Here is a 16,067-nt window from a genome sequence, read left to right as displayed (position 1 = left end):
GGTTATTTGGCGTTTTAAAGGCCCATAACGTATTCGCATACTACTATGGAGGATAGCTCATAATAGCTTGCTCACAAATGATCTTAGGGTGAAGCTTGGTTTAAGCAACTCATTATCTTGTAGTACTTGCGTGACAGGCACAAAAAATACATTACACATATTGAGAGACTGCCCCTTTACAATTTCAGTTTGGAATCGGTAGCTAGGTTTGAAAGCTGATGCCTGTTTCTTCTCTGCTGACCTCCATAATTGGTTATTATACAATTTGTTAAAATCTGATCAAGGTTGGGAAGGCTGGAGAACTTGTTTTGCAATAGCACTTGATTCCTTGTGGCACCGAAGGAATCAATTCCTGTTCCAGAATGCCAATATACCTGTGGACCAACTAGTATTGATTATAAAAAATAGAGTATCATCCTTTTCCACTGTCTATTCATTTTCATGCAGAGTAAGGTCTCATTCTCGAATTTTAACCTCAGATTTGACATCCGAGCAAAAGTGGTCATATCCTCCAACCTGTTCGATCAAAATCAATTGTGATGGAGCAGCCTCAACCTCTGGGGTTGCCTATTGCGGAGGAGTTATTCAGGATGAAGGTGGTAATTTTGTGGCTGGATTCTCTTGGCAGCTAGGTAGGTGCTCAGTCATCCGATCTGAGTTATGGGCTATCCTATACGGTTTGCGTCTTTATCAATCTACAGGTTTGGAGGTCAGAGTATTTATGGAAATTGATTCCACATTGGCGCGCGATACAACTAATTATCGGTGGATGTCCATCTTCGCATCCTTGTAGCAGTTTGGTGCAACAAATCTTATCAACTTCAAGACAAATTAAGTCTATATCATTTTCACATATATTTAGGGAAGCTAATTCTGTAGCGAATTGTTTAGCAAAGTCCATAATGTCAAGGAGGGAAGATTATATACAGTTTAACTCTCCTCCTGATTTCATTTCTCGTCTTTTAGAAGCAGACACTTCTGCTGTTTTATTTTGAGTAGTTTTGTAGTTGGGCTTTAGCCCCTTCATTTACCAAAAAAAAAAAAGAGTGATTTTTTAGGCTAAAAATTGAATCAAATTACAAAAACAATGCTCTATTCAATAATAATAAATACATGTACAATTACATTTACAATATTAATAATAAAAATTGAATCAAATTGCACCAACAACACTCTATTCAATAATAATAAATAATGTGCAATTTAACTTATTATTAAATATATATGTTTTGTTTGTTTATTCATCACTCTACTAATATATATATATATATATATATATATATATATATATATATATATATATATATATATATATATGTTTATTCCAAGAGTAAGCCTTTAATACCTAATATTTTATAATAAATTTTAACAATCTAACAGTTGAATTTAAAGTTTTTAGCAGTGTTTTAAAACCCGGACCGACCCGGCCGGTCGGACCGGTTGGACCGGGAACCGGTGGTCCAGCCGGTCCGAATCTGAAGTTGGATCGGTTATGCAGTCGACCCGTTTCAAACCGGATTGAACCGGTCAATTTTCCGGTTCAACCGGTGAACCGGTGGGTCAAACCGGTTCAACCACTTTTTTTTTTTTTTTTTAAATTTTTTAAGGGACCATAAATCACAAAAAATAATAATGAAAATTGAATCTCTTAATGAAAAAGTAAGGAGTCTTATTAAATATAACAATGACTACTTGTTCTAATATATTTGTTTGCAATATATACAACTTAAATAACTTTTATAGTATATTATTAATTTTAAATTATATATTTAATAATTCAATATCTATGTAAATATTACATATATTATTTTATGATATTAATTGCAAGCATATTATATATGTACATATTATTTATATTTTTAATTTGTATTAATATACCGTTTAACATGTAATTTTTTTATATATTTTTTTACAAAATAAAAATAAAAATAATTTTAAATAAGATAAAAGAATTTAAATTTAAAATAAGATATGAATTTATTAAAATTTATAAGTATAAATATATTTAATATGAATATTTTTTAATAAAAATAAATAAAAATCGAGTCATGCGGTTCAACCAGTGACCCACCGGTTCAACCTTTGACCCACTGACCCAATACCTTAACCGGTTCGATGACCGGTCCGGTTTTTAAAACTATGGTTTTTAGTGCATAAATTAAGTTAACAAATTTTATAAAATTTAAAAATTATTTGATACTTAATTTCATTAATTCAGATGGACAAATAATTACAAAATCATTTCATACTTTGATTTGAATTAATGAAAATAAAATACCAAATAATTTTCATTTTTTCAAATTTACAAATTTAATTTATGCATTAAAAATTTTATATGTATATGTGTGTGCGTGTGTTCAAATAACACCAAAATAACTTTTATTAACTATTACATTATTTAATAACTTTATATTAAATGTAGAATTTTTTTTATTTTATTAAAATTAGACAATAATTTAAAAATTATCAAAATATTTATATTTTAATATATTTTGAAATGAATATATTACATCAATTTTATTTTATAATAATAATGTACCAAATAATTTTAGATTAATATAAAATTTTGTATATATAATTAAAATTATTAAATAATATAATAATTAATAAAAATTATACTGTTTGATTCTTCTTATATATACTAGAGGGGTTAAGATATTTCGTGTCTCTAGAATATTAAAATATTGTGTGTAATTATTTAGAAATGATATATAAGATTTTTTTTATGTTTGAAGGTTATAATGGTCTATTAAAAAATAGAGATCAAATGTATTTCCTTTATTAATTAATATAAATATTATGATTTTGGGCACTTTTACTTTTTTTTTTTTCACTTTTAAATGTCAGTAAACATCTATTTCTTATGTCTTATGTTTAACACACATCATCCGTTATATCATGTTAATGAAAAAATCTACGCATTATTGTCATGTTGATATTTGTATAATTAAATTTTTTTGCATTGTACAAAAATAAATATATATTTATATAATTAAGTTTTATGATAAATAAATTTTTTTAAATAAATAAATTATAGTATAGTTAAAATTTGTATCAAATAAAATATATACCGTAATTTTATTTTATGTTTATGATAAAATATTTATATTATAATATAATATTGTTTTATATAAAGATATTTAAAATACAAAAGGTAAATTTTTTTTTTAATTTTTTATTGAAAAATTGAAAATTATTGTCTTTAAAAAGACCCTAAACATATTTTGTAAAAAAAAATCTTAAACATTTTTTTTAAATAAACTGAGTTGAAGTTGAATTCACCTATAAGAAGAAAATTAAATATTATAGTATATATATATATATTATTGGTTTAAATATATTTTTAGTTCCTCAAATTTAAAATAAATTTGTTTTTGCTCCTTCAAATTTAAAACTGTTATTTTTAGTCCCTATAATTTTAAAAAATCTTATTTTAGTCTCTTAAGTCACTAATAACATATTTGAAAGTGACTAATTAAGACAGTTATGCAATATCAACCGGATTAAATGTGATATTTTCACTAATAGAAACATTAATAAGTAGATTTTATGTAATAATATTTAATAAATTTTTTAACAAAACTTGAATATAAAAACTAAAATACGATTTTTTGAAATTACAGGGACTAAAAACAACAATTTTAAATTTAAGAGACTAAAAATAAATTTACTCTAAATTTGAGGGACTAAAAACATATTTAAGTCTATATTATTTTATAAGTGGGATTGATGTTAAAATTTTAACAATATTTAAATATTGCGAGTCTAATTTATATATGGTGAATAAAAAAGGTAAAGCAGCAGCCAACGGTGTCGTTTAACTGTGCGACGCGATATCACACACGACCTGAATGTTTTTAAGGGAAATAGTGAACCCTAACGCCTTATGCTTTATAGTTTCGCAAAATCGTAGTTGAACAAACAAGAATCCTCGGTTTTTGTGCTCTCGTGTCCTTCAGAGTTTGAATGAAAGAGATTTAACATTGTTTGCTCGCAGATATGCGCGGTTACTGATCCGTCCATGGTAGCTGTTCAAACAAATCGCATGGAAAGAGAACGAACACGGAAACGCCCTCGTCTCGCCTGGGACGTAGCCCCTCCGTCACAACCCGAGGTCGCTTTCACTTTCAAAATTTCTATTAGGGTTATATTAGGGTTTCTTCTTTACGTCGCTCTATTCCCCTTTTTCACCGTTTATTGCAGGCGCAACGGGCTCTTCCGGTGCCCGGTGACGAAGGATTCGAAAGAAAACACGTTTCGCCTCCGAGAAGGGACGACGATCGCGAAGGCCATTATGTCTTCAATCTCGGCGAAAATCTCACTCCTAGATGTAATTTTATTCTTTTGTTTTGTTTCGTTGCTTTTCGAAAATTAAATTAAATTTAGGTTTAAGAGTTTTTTTTTATGTTGCATGCTGTCTAATGGAAAATCTTAAAATCTGTCATCAATCGAGAGTCATGCATGCAAGTCTTGTTGGTTGTTTATTTTATTTTTGTTTTTTAAGCGGTGATTATAATGTCATCTCATTTGTTAACAGATAAAATCCTCAGCAAGATGGGTGAAGGTTAGCGGTCAAGTGTCCTCTGAATACAAGATTTTAATTTTTTTGTGACTGTGCTTGTGTCATTCAGCATATTGCTAGTGCTGTAGGCACATTTGGTCGGGTTTTGGAATGTTGGGATCGCCAAACCAGAGAATATGTGGCCATCAAGGTAGTTAGAAGCATTCGGAAATATCGAGATGCAGCTATGCTTGAAGTTGACGTGCTTCAACATCTAGCGAAGAATGATAGTGGAAGCTCACGGTATGAATCTTATGGGGTAAAATGGATGCTGGAATTTGTTTATCCCTTGTTGTAACAATGGATGACTGATAATTTTTCATATTCTCTTGTTATTTGCAGATGTGTGCAGATCCGAAATTGGTTTGATTACCGAAATCACATATGCATTGTAAGTACACTTATTGTATTTCTTTCAACTATATGTTTTCCTTGATTTACTTACTGTATTCAGGAGGTTTATTTTGAGAAAAATGGTATTGTGTTGGACTGTTGGTGACACTTTATTACTTTTTGGAGGTAGGGGGCGAGGGGAGGGGTTAATTCTGCATTGTTATGAAAATGGATTAAATGCTTGGAATTTTGAATAAATTTTGGTTTATTTTTTTCTCCATTGCTATGTGCATGTATCTTTGTTCTGTTTCTTGCTCTTTAGGAAGGATAGGTAATTAATCCTCATTCATGTTGCAAATGAATGAGTTGTTGAGTTCAGCTATAGTGGATTTGTTTTGTTTGTTTGTTTGTTTTTTTTTTTTTTTTTTTTATATATGTCCATGTGGGCTTTATTCATGGATTTGACAACTAAGCAAAAACATTCCTTTCAATGCATTTTAATGGTGTTATCAGGTCTTTGAGAAGCTTGGACCAAGCTTATTTGATTTTCTAAAGAGAAATAAATACTGCCCATTCCCTGTGGATCTTGTTCGGGAATTTGCACGACAGCTTTTGGAATCTGTAGCATGTCTGTGGATTATTTATGGCCTTCAGTTTATTTCTCATGTTTCATTCACAAGTCTCTTTCTTACAAATCAAACCATGGCTTTTCCCTTGGTCTGCTTTCTTTGTCCAGGGATGTAGTGTATCTTGGCTGTGTCTGCTTACTTGTTTCTTGTTCTTTATCATATTCAGATATGCATGAACTTCGCCTAATCCACACTGACCTGAAGCCAGAAAATATACTTCTTGTTTCTTCTGAATATGTAAAGCTCCCTAGCTATAAGGTATTTAGCATTTTTGGATGCAAACATAATCATGCTTGTAGACTCAGTTGTAATATATTTAAGGAAAATGATTGGATTGGTACAGAGGGTTTCCTCAGATGAAACGCAATTCAGGTGCTTGCCCAAGTCTAGTGCTATTAAGCTGATTGATTTTGGTAGTACTGCATATGATAATCAGAATCATAGCTCCATTGTTTCTACAAGGCATTACAGAGCCCCTGAGATTATTCTAGGTAACTAAGTATGGTTTTGGCTGCTGAGAATGTTTACTTGTTTTCTATTGCTCTGTCAAGTGTGTAACATGGAAAATATATGGTGCTTGGGAACAAAGAAGTATTTCAACCTGCTAAAAAATTATCAATAGCTTACAGCACATCTCTGGTCAAAATTTCCAGGACCACATGCTAGCTCGTAACTTTGTATTCTCCTGGGACTTTCGCTGCTCACTATATTGGCTGTTCTGAGTCCTCTGTACTGTTTTCATCATGTTGCATGGTTTATTATTTATTTTCTTGTCTTGCACTATTTTTGGGTACCCCTTTTGTCTCCCTTGTATCATTTTATACCTTCTATTTAAGGAGATTGCACGTTATGGTTTTTTTCTAATGTTGTGAGGCGTCATAAGATAATTAAAAGAGCCAAATCTAGTCATGTTGATGGAATGATGCCATTTGAGAGACTGTGGGTTATTTACTTGATTGAGCCAAATCTAAATGAAATTACTGTTGGGTCTGTAGCATATAGTTTGTACCTGTTGATGCATTCTCTCACCAGCCTCTTAAATGATAATCGCAGGTCTAGGGTGGTCATATCCATGTGATTTGTGGAGTGTTGGATGTATTCTCATTGAACTCTGCTCGGTTCGTCTTCTATCCAGCAAGATATATTAGGCGTGGCTTGAATCTGGAACAACTAATATTAGTGTTCTTAATGTGGAACTTTTGTCAGGGTGAAGCATTGTTTCAGACTCATGAAAACTTGGAACACCTGGCAATGATGGAGAGAGTTTTGGGACCTATTCCAGAGCACATGATTCGCAGGGCTAAGTAAGTAGTGATTTATATGCGTTCTTTAAATTTTTCCTCATCCAATTTGGTTTGAGATACATCCAGAGTGACAGTCTTCCAAGTTATGAATCAATGACTGGGAAAAGCCAAAAGCTGATTAATTGTAAATGAGTGTACTAAATTTACGTAGTAACATCTATTTTTTTCGTTTATTCTTCAATATGTAGCAAGGGCGCAGAAAAGTATTTCAAGCGTGGATCGCGACTAAAATGGCCTGAAGGAGCTGTTTCAAGGGAGAGCATTAATGCTGTGAAGAAGCTTGGTCATCTTAAGGTTTTCTGTTTTTTTCTTACTGCCTTATCAGTAATTGCTGGAATCTTCAATCAATTAGATATATATTTTTATTGTACTTGTAATGACCAATAATTATTATGAATGCAGGATATTGTAACATGTAATGTGGACTCTTCAAGGTCTTCCTTAACTGACTTGTTAAGTGGCTTGTTATCATATGATCCGACCAAACGTCTAACAGCTCGCGAAGCCCTCGATCATCCCTTTTTTAAGAATCCAACTTGAGATCGCCAGGAATGACTCCCATCTTAAAGATTGTCACTTGCATAGGGCTACAACTTTTAATGTATCTAATATTTTTTATTTATAGCAGTGTTTCAGTCTTTTTTTAAAATATATTTTGAATTTATCATTCTTTGTTTTCCTTTTGCTCATTTATCAAAAGTAGTATTTAACCTCTCTTATGTTTTAACTTTAAACCCTTTGTTCTACATTTGGATGGGCTGTGGGAGAACTCCAGAACACAGTTTAGGGGTGCACAAGAAGTACGTAAAAAGTAAAATAACAAATGAAAAGTAAAATGTAGCAAGGACAGGGAGGGAGAAACTAGAAGGGGAATAATTGTGTCCAAATAATTCGTGGAATATTTCTCGCTTGGATGGCAATTTGGCGCGAGTTGGTTTCTGAATAATATTTTAACTCAAAGTCTTCATTCTTCCCTTCGTCTTGTTCATCGACCATTTTGTTAACCCTAAATCCTAAGGCATGGCTAATGAACATAAAAATGAAGAAAGTTTTTACAAAACAGCATAAACTTATTTTAAGGTCTTTTCCGCTTCTATCGTATTTAACAATGAATATATTTTTAAGCTTAATTTTCATCTGAATTTGCTGCCAATTCCTTAAGACCATCCTTGGTTTAGCGATTAAGAGGTAGGGATTATATTTTTCTCTTTTATTTTAATTTAAGATTCTGTGGTTCTTTATTTTTCAAAATATTTTTTAGTCTTTTATCTTTTAAATTTAATATATATTTTTTTATTTTCTTACCAATTTAAGATTTAAAATTTATCTCATAAAATTTACTTATATATGAAGGGTATTAAATACAATTGAGATTCAAATCAAATATATTATAAAAATTATAAAAAAAATTATATTATTTTTAAGTTTGTTAATAAGATATATTTTTTAAATAATTTTTATTATATTTATAATCTTTTTGAATTCAAATATCAATGATATTTTATAATTTTGAATTATATTATAAGTTTCATGTTTTAAATTAATAAAAAATTGATTTAAGATTATATTATAAAATTAAAAATAATTAATATTTTAAAATGATTAAATTAATTTAAAAATAAAAAATAAAAAATAAAAATAAATATTTTAATAAATAACACATCAAAGTAAATATAAAAAATAAAAAATAAGATGAATGTTCAAAAGTGTAATTTAGTCATTAAAAATATAAAAATGAAATAACAATTAACTCATTTTAAAGTGGTACCGTGTTTCTTATGATTAGGACTATACAATGTTCTCATTTCTTGTATAAAAGATTGAAGGTAGTACTAGAGAAAGAAATCATGTAGTTATATATTTATTTTATTGTGATTTTAATTGACTAATATTCTAAAATCGACAATGCATAAGATATTTTATTTTATATATAACTAAGATATAAATAAATATTTTTCAACAAATAATTATATTACAATTAAAATTCATAAAATGAATATTTGTCTTATAAATTATATTTTTAATATAGATAAGTAATTTATATTGTGATATAAGATTTTTTTAATTATTGATATTTTTTGAATATTAATAAAACTGATATTATATTTTTGAATATTTTTAATTATTTATAACATTTAATTTAGATAAAAGTGATAGATTTAAATAGACAAAAAGTTAATAAGAATTTCCAAAAACTCTTACTAAAAAATATAGCAACTACAAACGCTAGTGTAGAATTTTATTTTTCCATTTTTTCTCCATATATTATAATTTATATATAGAGATTATATTTTATCAATTAAATCCTTATTTCAAATTGTGTAGAATTATATATATATATATATAAATTTTTCCTATATAAAATGCTCGTGCTTACTGTTAGGGCAGGGAAAAAATGTGCAAGAACTTCGTTTGGATATAATTTATGCCAATAAGGCTAGTGCTATACGTTGACTCAAAAATCAAAATATGACTCTATGGCAGTAAGACACGCATGGCCATAAGTGAGGTTGAAGAATTTTCGGGTTCAGCTCACCAGTAATCTCCACACGAACACAATCCGTTCTCAAATCTGTGAAACCTATTTGCATCTCTCACCACAAATACAATCTTCAATACCTTTGACAAACCCTTGATGAATGTATGACAATCCCCACAAACCCTCAAGTTCTTGAAAATCCTAATCACCCTTTCTGCTTTAAGCCCACCTCTAACCAAAACCAACCCAATAGCCAATTTCTCGCTATGAATCCTCAAACTCTCAACCTTTGACTCCTCTTCAACATCATGCAATGCAAAATTTACACTATGAACGTAGCCCATTTCTTCCTTCACCCTCTTTTCCATTTCTTTCAACACTTGGAGAATTTCCCCTATTAGAGGATGCATGCCATCTCCATTGTAGAAAATGTGAATTTCCTTGGCTATCTCCACCCAACTACGTCCTGCCTCTTTCTTCAATCCCTTTCTCTTCGAAATTTCTCTCATTTTTTCACTCTCTTTCCAATACCCGGCGTCAGCATAAATGTTTGACATCAAGACATAGTTGGCTGGATTATTACCATCCAATCTCAAAAGTACCTCTCCCACTTGCTTCCCCAATTCCACATCTCCATGCATTCTACAAACACTAAGCAATGTCTGCCATATGCCCACATTTGGCTTTAGGGGCATTTTCTCAATGAGATCCTTTGCTTCCTTTAAGCGTCCAGCTCGTCCAAGAAGATCAACCATGCAAGCATAATGCTCAACTTGCGGTTTGATCAGCTTATTGCTACATAAACTAGAGAAGTATTTTTGACCTTTTTTTACGAGTCCAGAGTGGCTGCAAGCTGAGAGCACAGCCAAATAAGTTACACTATCAGGCTCAATTCCATTCACTTGCATTCCGTTGAAAAGCTCAACTGCCTTATTCCCCATACCATGTTTCCCATAACCAGTGATCATAACAGTCCATGAAACCACATTTCTTGCTGGCATCTCTCTGAAAAGTGCATCTGCCTCATCTGTTAGTCCACATTTCATGTACATATCCAAAACTGAATTAGCCACAGACATTTCCAATAAACCATACGGGACTTTGATGGTATAACCATGCATTTGCTTCCCTTGCTCCACAAGGGCCAAATCAGCAAAGACACCTATGAGACTCGAGAGTACAAACCCATCCATTCTTTGTCTGCTCTCTCTCAACTCCCTAAACAAATCCATGGCCTCTGCCAAATCATCTTCGTGTGCATAACCAAGAATTAGTGTGCTCCAAGACATCACACTTTTCTCTTCAATTCGATCGAACACCCTCCTAGCTTCAGCCACGCGCCTGCATTTGACATACAGATCAACCAAAGCACCTGCAACAGCTGGTTGAGCCAAGTAAGGAAATCCATGTCTGATCAATGCAGCATGAATTTGCATTCCTTCTCCTACCGCACTAGCACCACTACAAGCCTTTAACGAGCTTGAATATGTATACCCATCAGGAACGTCCCGATTCTGTTGCATTTCTCGAAATAGATTCAAAGCCATTTCACCATTTCCTTCATGGGTGTACACAGCAATCATTGCATTCCAGCTTATAACATTTCTCACTGGCAAAGTGTTGAACACTTTTGCTGCCTCACTAACCATACCACACTTGGAGTACATGTCAATCATGGAATTACCCACAACTGGTACCCAATCAAAACAAGATTTTGCACAAACCCCGTGAATCTGCATTCCGTTCTTAGGGATCCCCAAAACCCCAGATGCTTTTAGACTTGTGGAAAGCGTGAACTCGTTCGGCGTAACATTTGTACGACCCATTTTAACAAACAAAACCAAAGAGGTTTTGGCATCACCATTTTGCAGATACCCACACATTAGAGCCGTCCAAGACACTACATTTCTTTGAGGCATTCGATCAAACACCTTACAAGCGAAATCCACGGTACCACATTTTGCGTACATATCTATAAGATCATTGTTCAGAATCAAATCACGCCCAAGTCTTAGTTTCTCCACAACCCCATGTACCTGCTTTCCTTGATCAAGCAAACGACGGTTCGAACACTTGTTCAGAATCTTACTCAATAGTCGACCCTCATTCATGGATGGGTGGAAGAGAATTAGAAAACCGTTTCGTCACCTCCTTGAGAAACTGCGTGAAAATAACGGAACTGAAGAACATTCACGCCTACATCGTGAAGCTGTCACTGTCACAGAGCAACTTTGTGGCTACCAAAATGTTGGATCTCTGTGACAACTTGGGTCACGTTGTTTACGCCACCTTGCTGTTCCAACAACTACAAAACCCCAACGTGTTCTCTTACAATGCAATCATCAGAACTTACACCTATAATCAGAAACATTCCCTAGCAATTGGTATTTTCAACCAAATGCTCACATATGCAACAAAATCAACGTTACCAGACATGTTCACGTTCCCGTTTGGGATAAAATCGTGCGCGGGTCTTCTTTGCCTTCGTCTTGGGCAACAAGTTCACGCGCACTTGTGCAAATTTGGCACCAAGTCGCATGCAATAACGGATAACGCTCTGATTGATATGTACACAAAGTGTAGCGATATGAGTGGTGCGTACCAAGTGTTTGAGGAAATGACTGAGCTAGATGCGGTTTCTTGGAATAGTTTAATATCGGGGCACGCGAGATTAGGACAGATGAAGAGTGCGAGGGAAGAGTTTGATGAAATGCCTTGTAGGTCAGTTATGTCTTGAACGACTATGATTAATGGGTATGCTAGAGCAGGATGTTATGTTAATGCTTTGGAGATTTTCCGTGAGATGCAAGTGGTGGGTATTGAGCCTGACGAGATCAGTGTTATATCTGTTCTACCCGCGTGTGCGCAGCTTGGGGCTCTTGAGGTTGGGAAGTGGATTCACAAGTACTTGGAGAAAAGTGGGTTTTTGAAGAAGACTGGTGTGTGTAATGCACTGATTGATATGTATGCCAAGTGTGGTTGCATTGAAGAGGCTCGGCGCTTGTTTAATGAGTTGGTTGAAAAGGATGTGATTTCTTGGAGCACCATGATTGGGGGACTGACTAATCATGGAAAAGGGTATGCGGCAATTCGAGTTTTTGAAGATATGCAGAAAAGTGGGAATGGCTCCTAATGGGGTAACATTTATTGGTGTTTTATTAGCGTGTGCTCTGCTCATGCAGGGTTGTGGAATGAGGGGTTGAGATATTTTGGTATTATGAGGGTGGATTATCGTTTAGAGCCAGAGATTGAGCACTATGGTTGTCTAGTTGATCTTCTACGCCGCTCCAGACGGCTTGATCAGGCTCTTGACACAATATGGAAGATGCCGATGCAAACAGATTCGAGGATATGGAACTCTTTATTGAGCTCTTGCAGGATTCATCGCAATCTTGAGATTGCTGTTGTTGCAATGGAACATCTTTTAGAACTTGAGCCTGAAGAGTTTGGGAACTATGTCTTGCTTGCTAACATATATGCAGAACTTGGCAAGTGGGAGGGTGTATTGAATGTTAGGAAACTCATACGAAGCATCAGATAAGGAAAACCCCAGGATCTAGCTTGATTGAGGTCAACAATATAGTTCAAGAATTTGCATCAGGTGACGATTCAAAGCCCTTTTCACAAGATTTTTTTTTGGATCCTATAAGGGCTAACTTTACACCAAACTAGAACCAATGACATGATGGAATTTGTCGAAGAAATTGCGGGGCTAAGTTCATAGTAAAATTATTTAGTTTGAGGTTTGCCTTTTGGTCCTTCAGTTTAGTGAGTTTGCATTATTAAATCTAATTGCTTGAACTAGAGAATTTAACAAGACCTTCATTTCGCATAAAGGGATGACTCGTATTGGTGGCAAATGTGTCCATGATGGTTTAGCTTTTAATATCAAATTTCCTAGATAGAATAAATAGGCTCAGTTAAACTGAAACATGAAAATAACACATACATAGTAAATAAAAGATGCCAAAGGCCATGTGATCGTTGTGAAGCCAACTCTATACCATTAAAGAAGCCGGATAAATCCAAAAACTTAGAATGTAGCAAGCATTTTTTTTTCCTTTTGATTTGCTGCACACTAGATAAGGCAGCAGAAGACTAGGATGTTTGATCAGATGGTGCAATGCGTCTGAATACAGCCTGGAAAGTTTGTCCCCCATTTCTAGCAACCTTTTGGCCTTCTTCAGTCGCAGAACATAAAAGCTTCACAACTGGATCTGCTTCAAGTTCTTTCTCAGTCAGGGCTTCGAACATAGGGTGATTCTCCAGACAAGACTTCATCCAGTCTCCAAGCTCTTCTACATCGGTAATCGTGTATATAATTCCACCAACCTCGAGAACATAAGCATACTCATCTAGCAAGAATGGACTGATAACCCTACGGCGATGATTCTTCTCTTTAAAATGAGGATCAGGAAACAAGAAAAACATCTTTGAGAGCTGTCCTTTCTCAAAGTAATTGGGAATATATTTCATGGAGTTAGTTCGCACCACAGAAACATTTTGGTATTTACCTGGATTTGCTACCCTTAAAGATAAAATTCGTTCCTTGACGTACTCAGTCACTTTGTCTCTAAGTTCCATTCCAATCATCAATGTTTCTGGGAACAAAGTGGAAAGACTTATGAGCAGCCCTCCAAAACCACAACCAACATCAGCAAACTGGATCTTTTTGGAACTATCAGCTTGACCAGACGAGGGAAATAACTGAGGGTAATGGAGGGAATAGTCAACATGGCTGGGTGATATTGGCACAGGGAAGTGAGAGTCACTCAGTGGATTGCTGTGTGCTCGTGCTCTATAGAAGCGCTTCCGAGGCAATCCAGTTGACTTGCTGATAGTTGGATTTACCTCAGTCTCAGACATGTCTATTTATTCAAGCTGCAGTATAGTAAAAGCCAGAATCTTCAGAACAAAGATATACTCGTGATCGATAGAGAAACATGTATATTTCTTCTTATAACACTCAGCACAAATATAGGGCTAAATATCAAGGTTCCATCACTTATCATGCGTTGATTTTTAATCCGGCATCTTGCAGATCAACAGTAAAATGCTGAATCAGACAATAATACCAAGATTGAAGATTGATGGATAGACGTTCAACGGAGTTTGAACATGTATACAAATAGACCCTATGAAACTAGTTTCATGCAAGCTTTTAAACTGAGAAACCTGTACACATTAAAGTATGACACAAGTTATATTGTCAATTTTCATTGTCTTCATATTCAATTTGACATTATTAGTTAACTTAAGTATTTCTATTGTGATGAATTAGTTGTAGTTATTTGTTTCGTATACAAGGAGATCGGAGAGAGTACTAAATTCAGTACCGAAATAACAGAACATATATATTTTTTTCTCCGAAATGTTGAGAACTAAAATGACACTAATTTGAGGAATCAACAATTGAATCTGGCAAGTTGTGGTGTAGGAATTATGGCGAGCACCACGAGTGCATACCAATTAACATATCATTTACAGATAACGAATTATCACACACGTGATTCGAAAAACAAACGCCAACTTTACTACGTATTAAACTTCAAAGAATAAGAACCGTGACCGATTGACTACGGAGAACAGTCGATTACAATCACAGAAACATTTAAATCATATTAAAAAAAAGTTAAAAAAAAAAAAAAGAAGGTAGTTAGGTTACCTAACAGAGAGATTTCGGAAAAACAGTATTCAATTCTTTGAAAGTGAATCCGAACGCTATGAGTGTGGTGGAGCCTCTGCAGGTAGCGGTTTTAGCAGCAACGAAATGAAGGTGAAACTGAAACGGAAGAAGGGCTTTGAATTGAAGGAGGGAAACAATGTGTGGGCTCGCTACACCAGACCTACACTTCAACCAGGCCCAAAATGTTCGTATCCCTGTTTGAGCCTGCCAACAATAAGCCCAAAAATAAAATAAAAACTGCCCAAACAAAACACAATGAGAAAATGTTTAATTATTATAAAAGATCCCATAGAAGCGGTCCAAACACAACCTTTATTATTTTATATTATATAAATTGACATATTCCATATCTCTATATTTTATTTAATAAAAATGTTTAAAAATTATTAATGTTTGATAGATTAATTTATTTATATTTAGTCTTTAAATTTAAAATTTTTAAGTTTAAGTCTTATCATTATGATAAGACTAGTTAATTTTAAAAATTATTTTTTATTATTTAAAAATTTTAAAGATAATCATCTTAAAAAAAACATATATATGTCCTAAATGAGGCAATCCGTTTATTATATGAATTTTTAAACAAAACATGTTTAAAAGAGGGTAACAAAAATCACAAATTACGAAAGACTTTGATAGGTTAAGTTCACACCTCATTTATTTATTTATATACAAATACCATGAATGAAAGCATGTATCTATTTTAAATGAAATATAATGAAAATTTATTTATGATATATCACAATCGATAGAAGGGGTGTGACTTCGCAATACATAAAGAAAATATTTCTTTATTACATAAATACATAACATAAACATTTTTTTTTTCATTTTTAGATGTACAACAAAAAAAACATACAATATTTACTTTATTTTTTATTGACAAATGAAATAACTTTGTCAACCATCCCTATCTGTGTTTTTTTAATTAACTAGCTGATTATTTTTAAATACAATATTAATTAATTAATTTAGTTAACTATCTGTATTTTTTTAATAATTTTTAGGACAACTAAAATTTGTAATAAATAATTTTCAATGTATAATTAATTAATGTAGTTAATTTTGACGCTTA

At 33.0% G+C, this 16,067-nt stretch overlaps 3 protein-coding genes and 1 pseudogene across 5 annotated transcripts; 2 read left to right on the top strand and 2 right to left on the bottom strand.

Moving 5' to 3' along the window:
- Window positions 1-3,854: 3,854 nt before the first annotated feature.
- On the top strand, window positions 3,855-7,541 carry AME3 (Protein kinase superfamily protein). Of its 2 annotated transcripts, XM_020356838.3 has the most exons (12): window positions 3,855-4,114; window positions 4,204-4,330; window positions 4,538-4,564; window positions 4,651-4,804; window positions 4,904-4,952; window positions 5,408-5,522; window positions 5,690-5,781; window positions 5,867-6,014; window positions 6,577-6,641; window positions 6,730-6,827; window positions 7,016-7,121; window positions 7,230-7,541. In XM_020356838.3, the coding sequence occupies exons 1-12, from the start codon at window positions 4,022-4,024 to the stop codon at window positions 7,365-7,367; spliced, it is 1,212 nt and encodes a 403-aa protein (XP_020212427.1). In that variant the 5' UTR covers window positions 3,855-4,021; the 3' UTR covers window positions 7,368-7,541. The 2 variants fall into 2 exon arrangements, with proteins under 2 accessions (XP_020212427.1, XP_082933723.1); XM_083077597.1 differs by lacking the exons at window positions 3,855-4,114; window positions 5,408-5,522 and having other exon boundaries at window positions 4,208-4,330; window positions 4,538-4,804.
- A 1,684-nt stretch (window positions 7,542-9,225) lies between these two features.
- On the bottom strand, window positions 9,226-11,417 carry LOC109797242 (Tetratricopeptide repeat (TPR)-like superfamily protein). Its single transcript, XM_020357213.3, has one exon. The coding sequence runs from the start codon at window positions 11,415-11,417 to the stop codon at window positions 9,360-9,362; it is 2,058 nt and encodes a 685-aa protein (XP_020212802.2). The 3' UTR covers window positions 9,226-9,359.
- A 2-nt stretch (window positions 11,418-11,419) lies between these two features.
- On the top strand, window positions 11,420-13,053 carry LOC109796291 (pentatricopeptide repeat-containing protein At2g20540 pseudogene; annotated as a pseudogene).
- Window positions 13,054-13,287: 234 nt separating this feature from the next.
- LOC109797240 (tRNA (guanine-N-7) methyltransferase) lies at window positions 13,288-15,114 on the bottom strand. 2 transcript variants are annotated; one of them, XM_020357212.3, is made up of 3 exons: window positions 14,972-15,114; window positions 13,821-14,187; window positions 13,288-13,703 (listed from the first exon to the last, which is right to left on the bottom strand). In XM_020357212.3, exons 2-3 carry the CDS (start codon window positions 14,170-14,172, stop codon window positions 13,405-13,407), a joined length of 651 nt encoding a protein of 216 aa, XP_020212801.1. In that variant the 5' UTR covers window positions 14,173-14,187; window positions 14,972-15,114; the 3' UTR covers window positions 13,288-13,404. The 2 variants fall into 2 exon arrangements, with proteins under 2 accessions (XP_020212801.1, XP_082933724.1); XM_083077598.1 differs by lacking the exon at window positions 14,972-15,114 and having other exon boundaries at window positions 13,288-14,172.
- Window positions 15,115-16,067: the final 953 nt, after the last annotated feature.

The sequence above is a fragment of the Cajanus cajan genome, chromosome 6 (genome assembly GCF_000230855.2).
Source record: "Cajanus cajan strain Asha chromosome 6, NIPB_CcT2T_4, whole genome shotgun sequence".
Taxonomy (NCBI): domain Eukaryota; kingdom Viridiplantae; phylum Streptophyta; class Magnoliopsida; order Fabales; family Fabaceae; genus Cajanus; species Cajanus cajan.
This window is presented reverse-complemented; position numbering and strand designations above follow the sequence as displayed.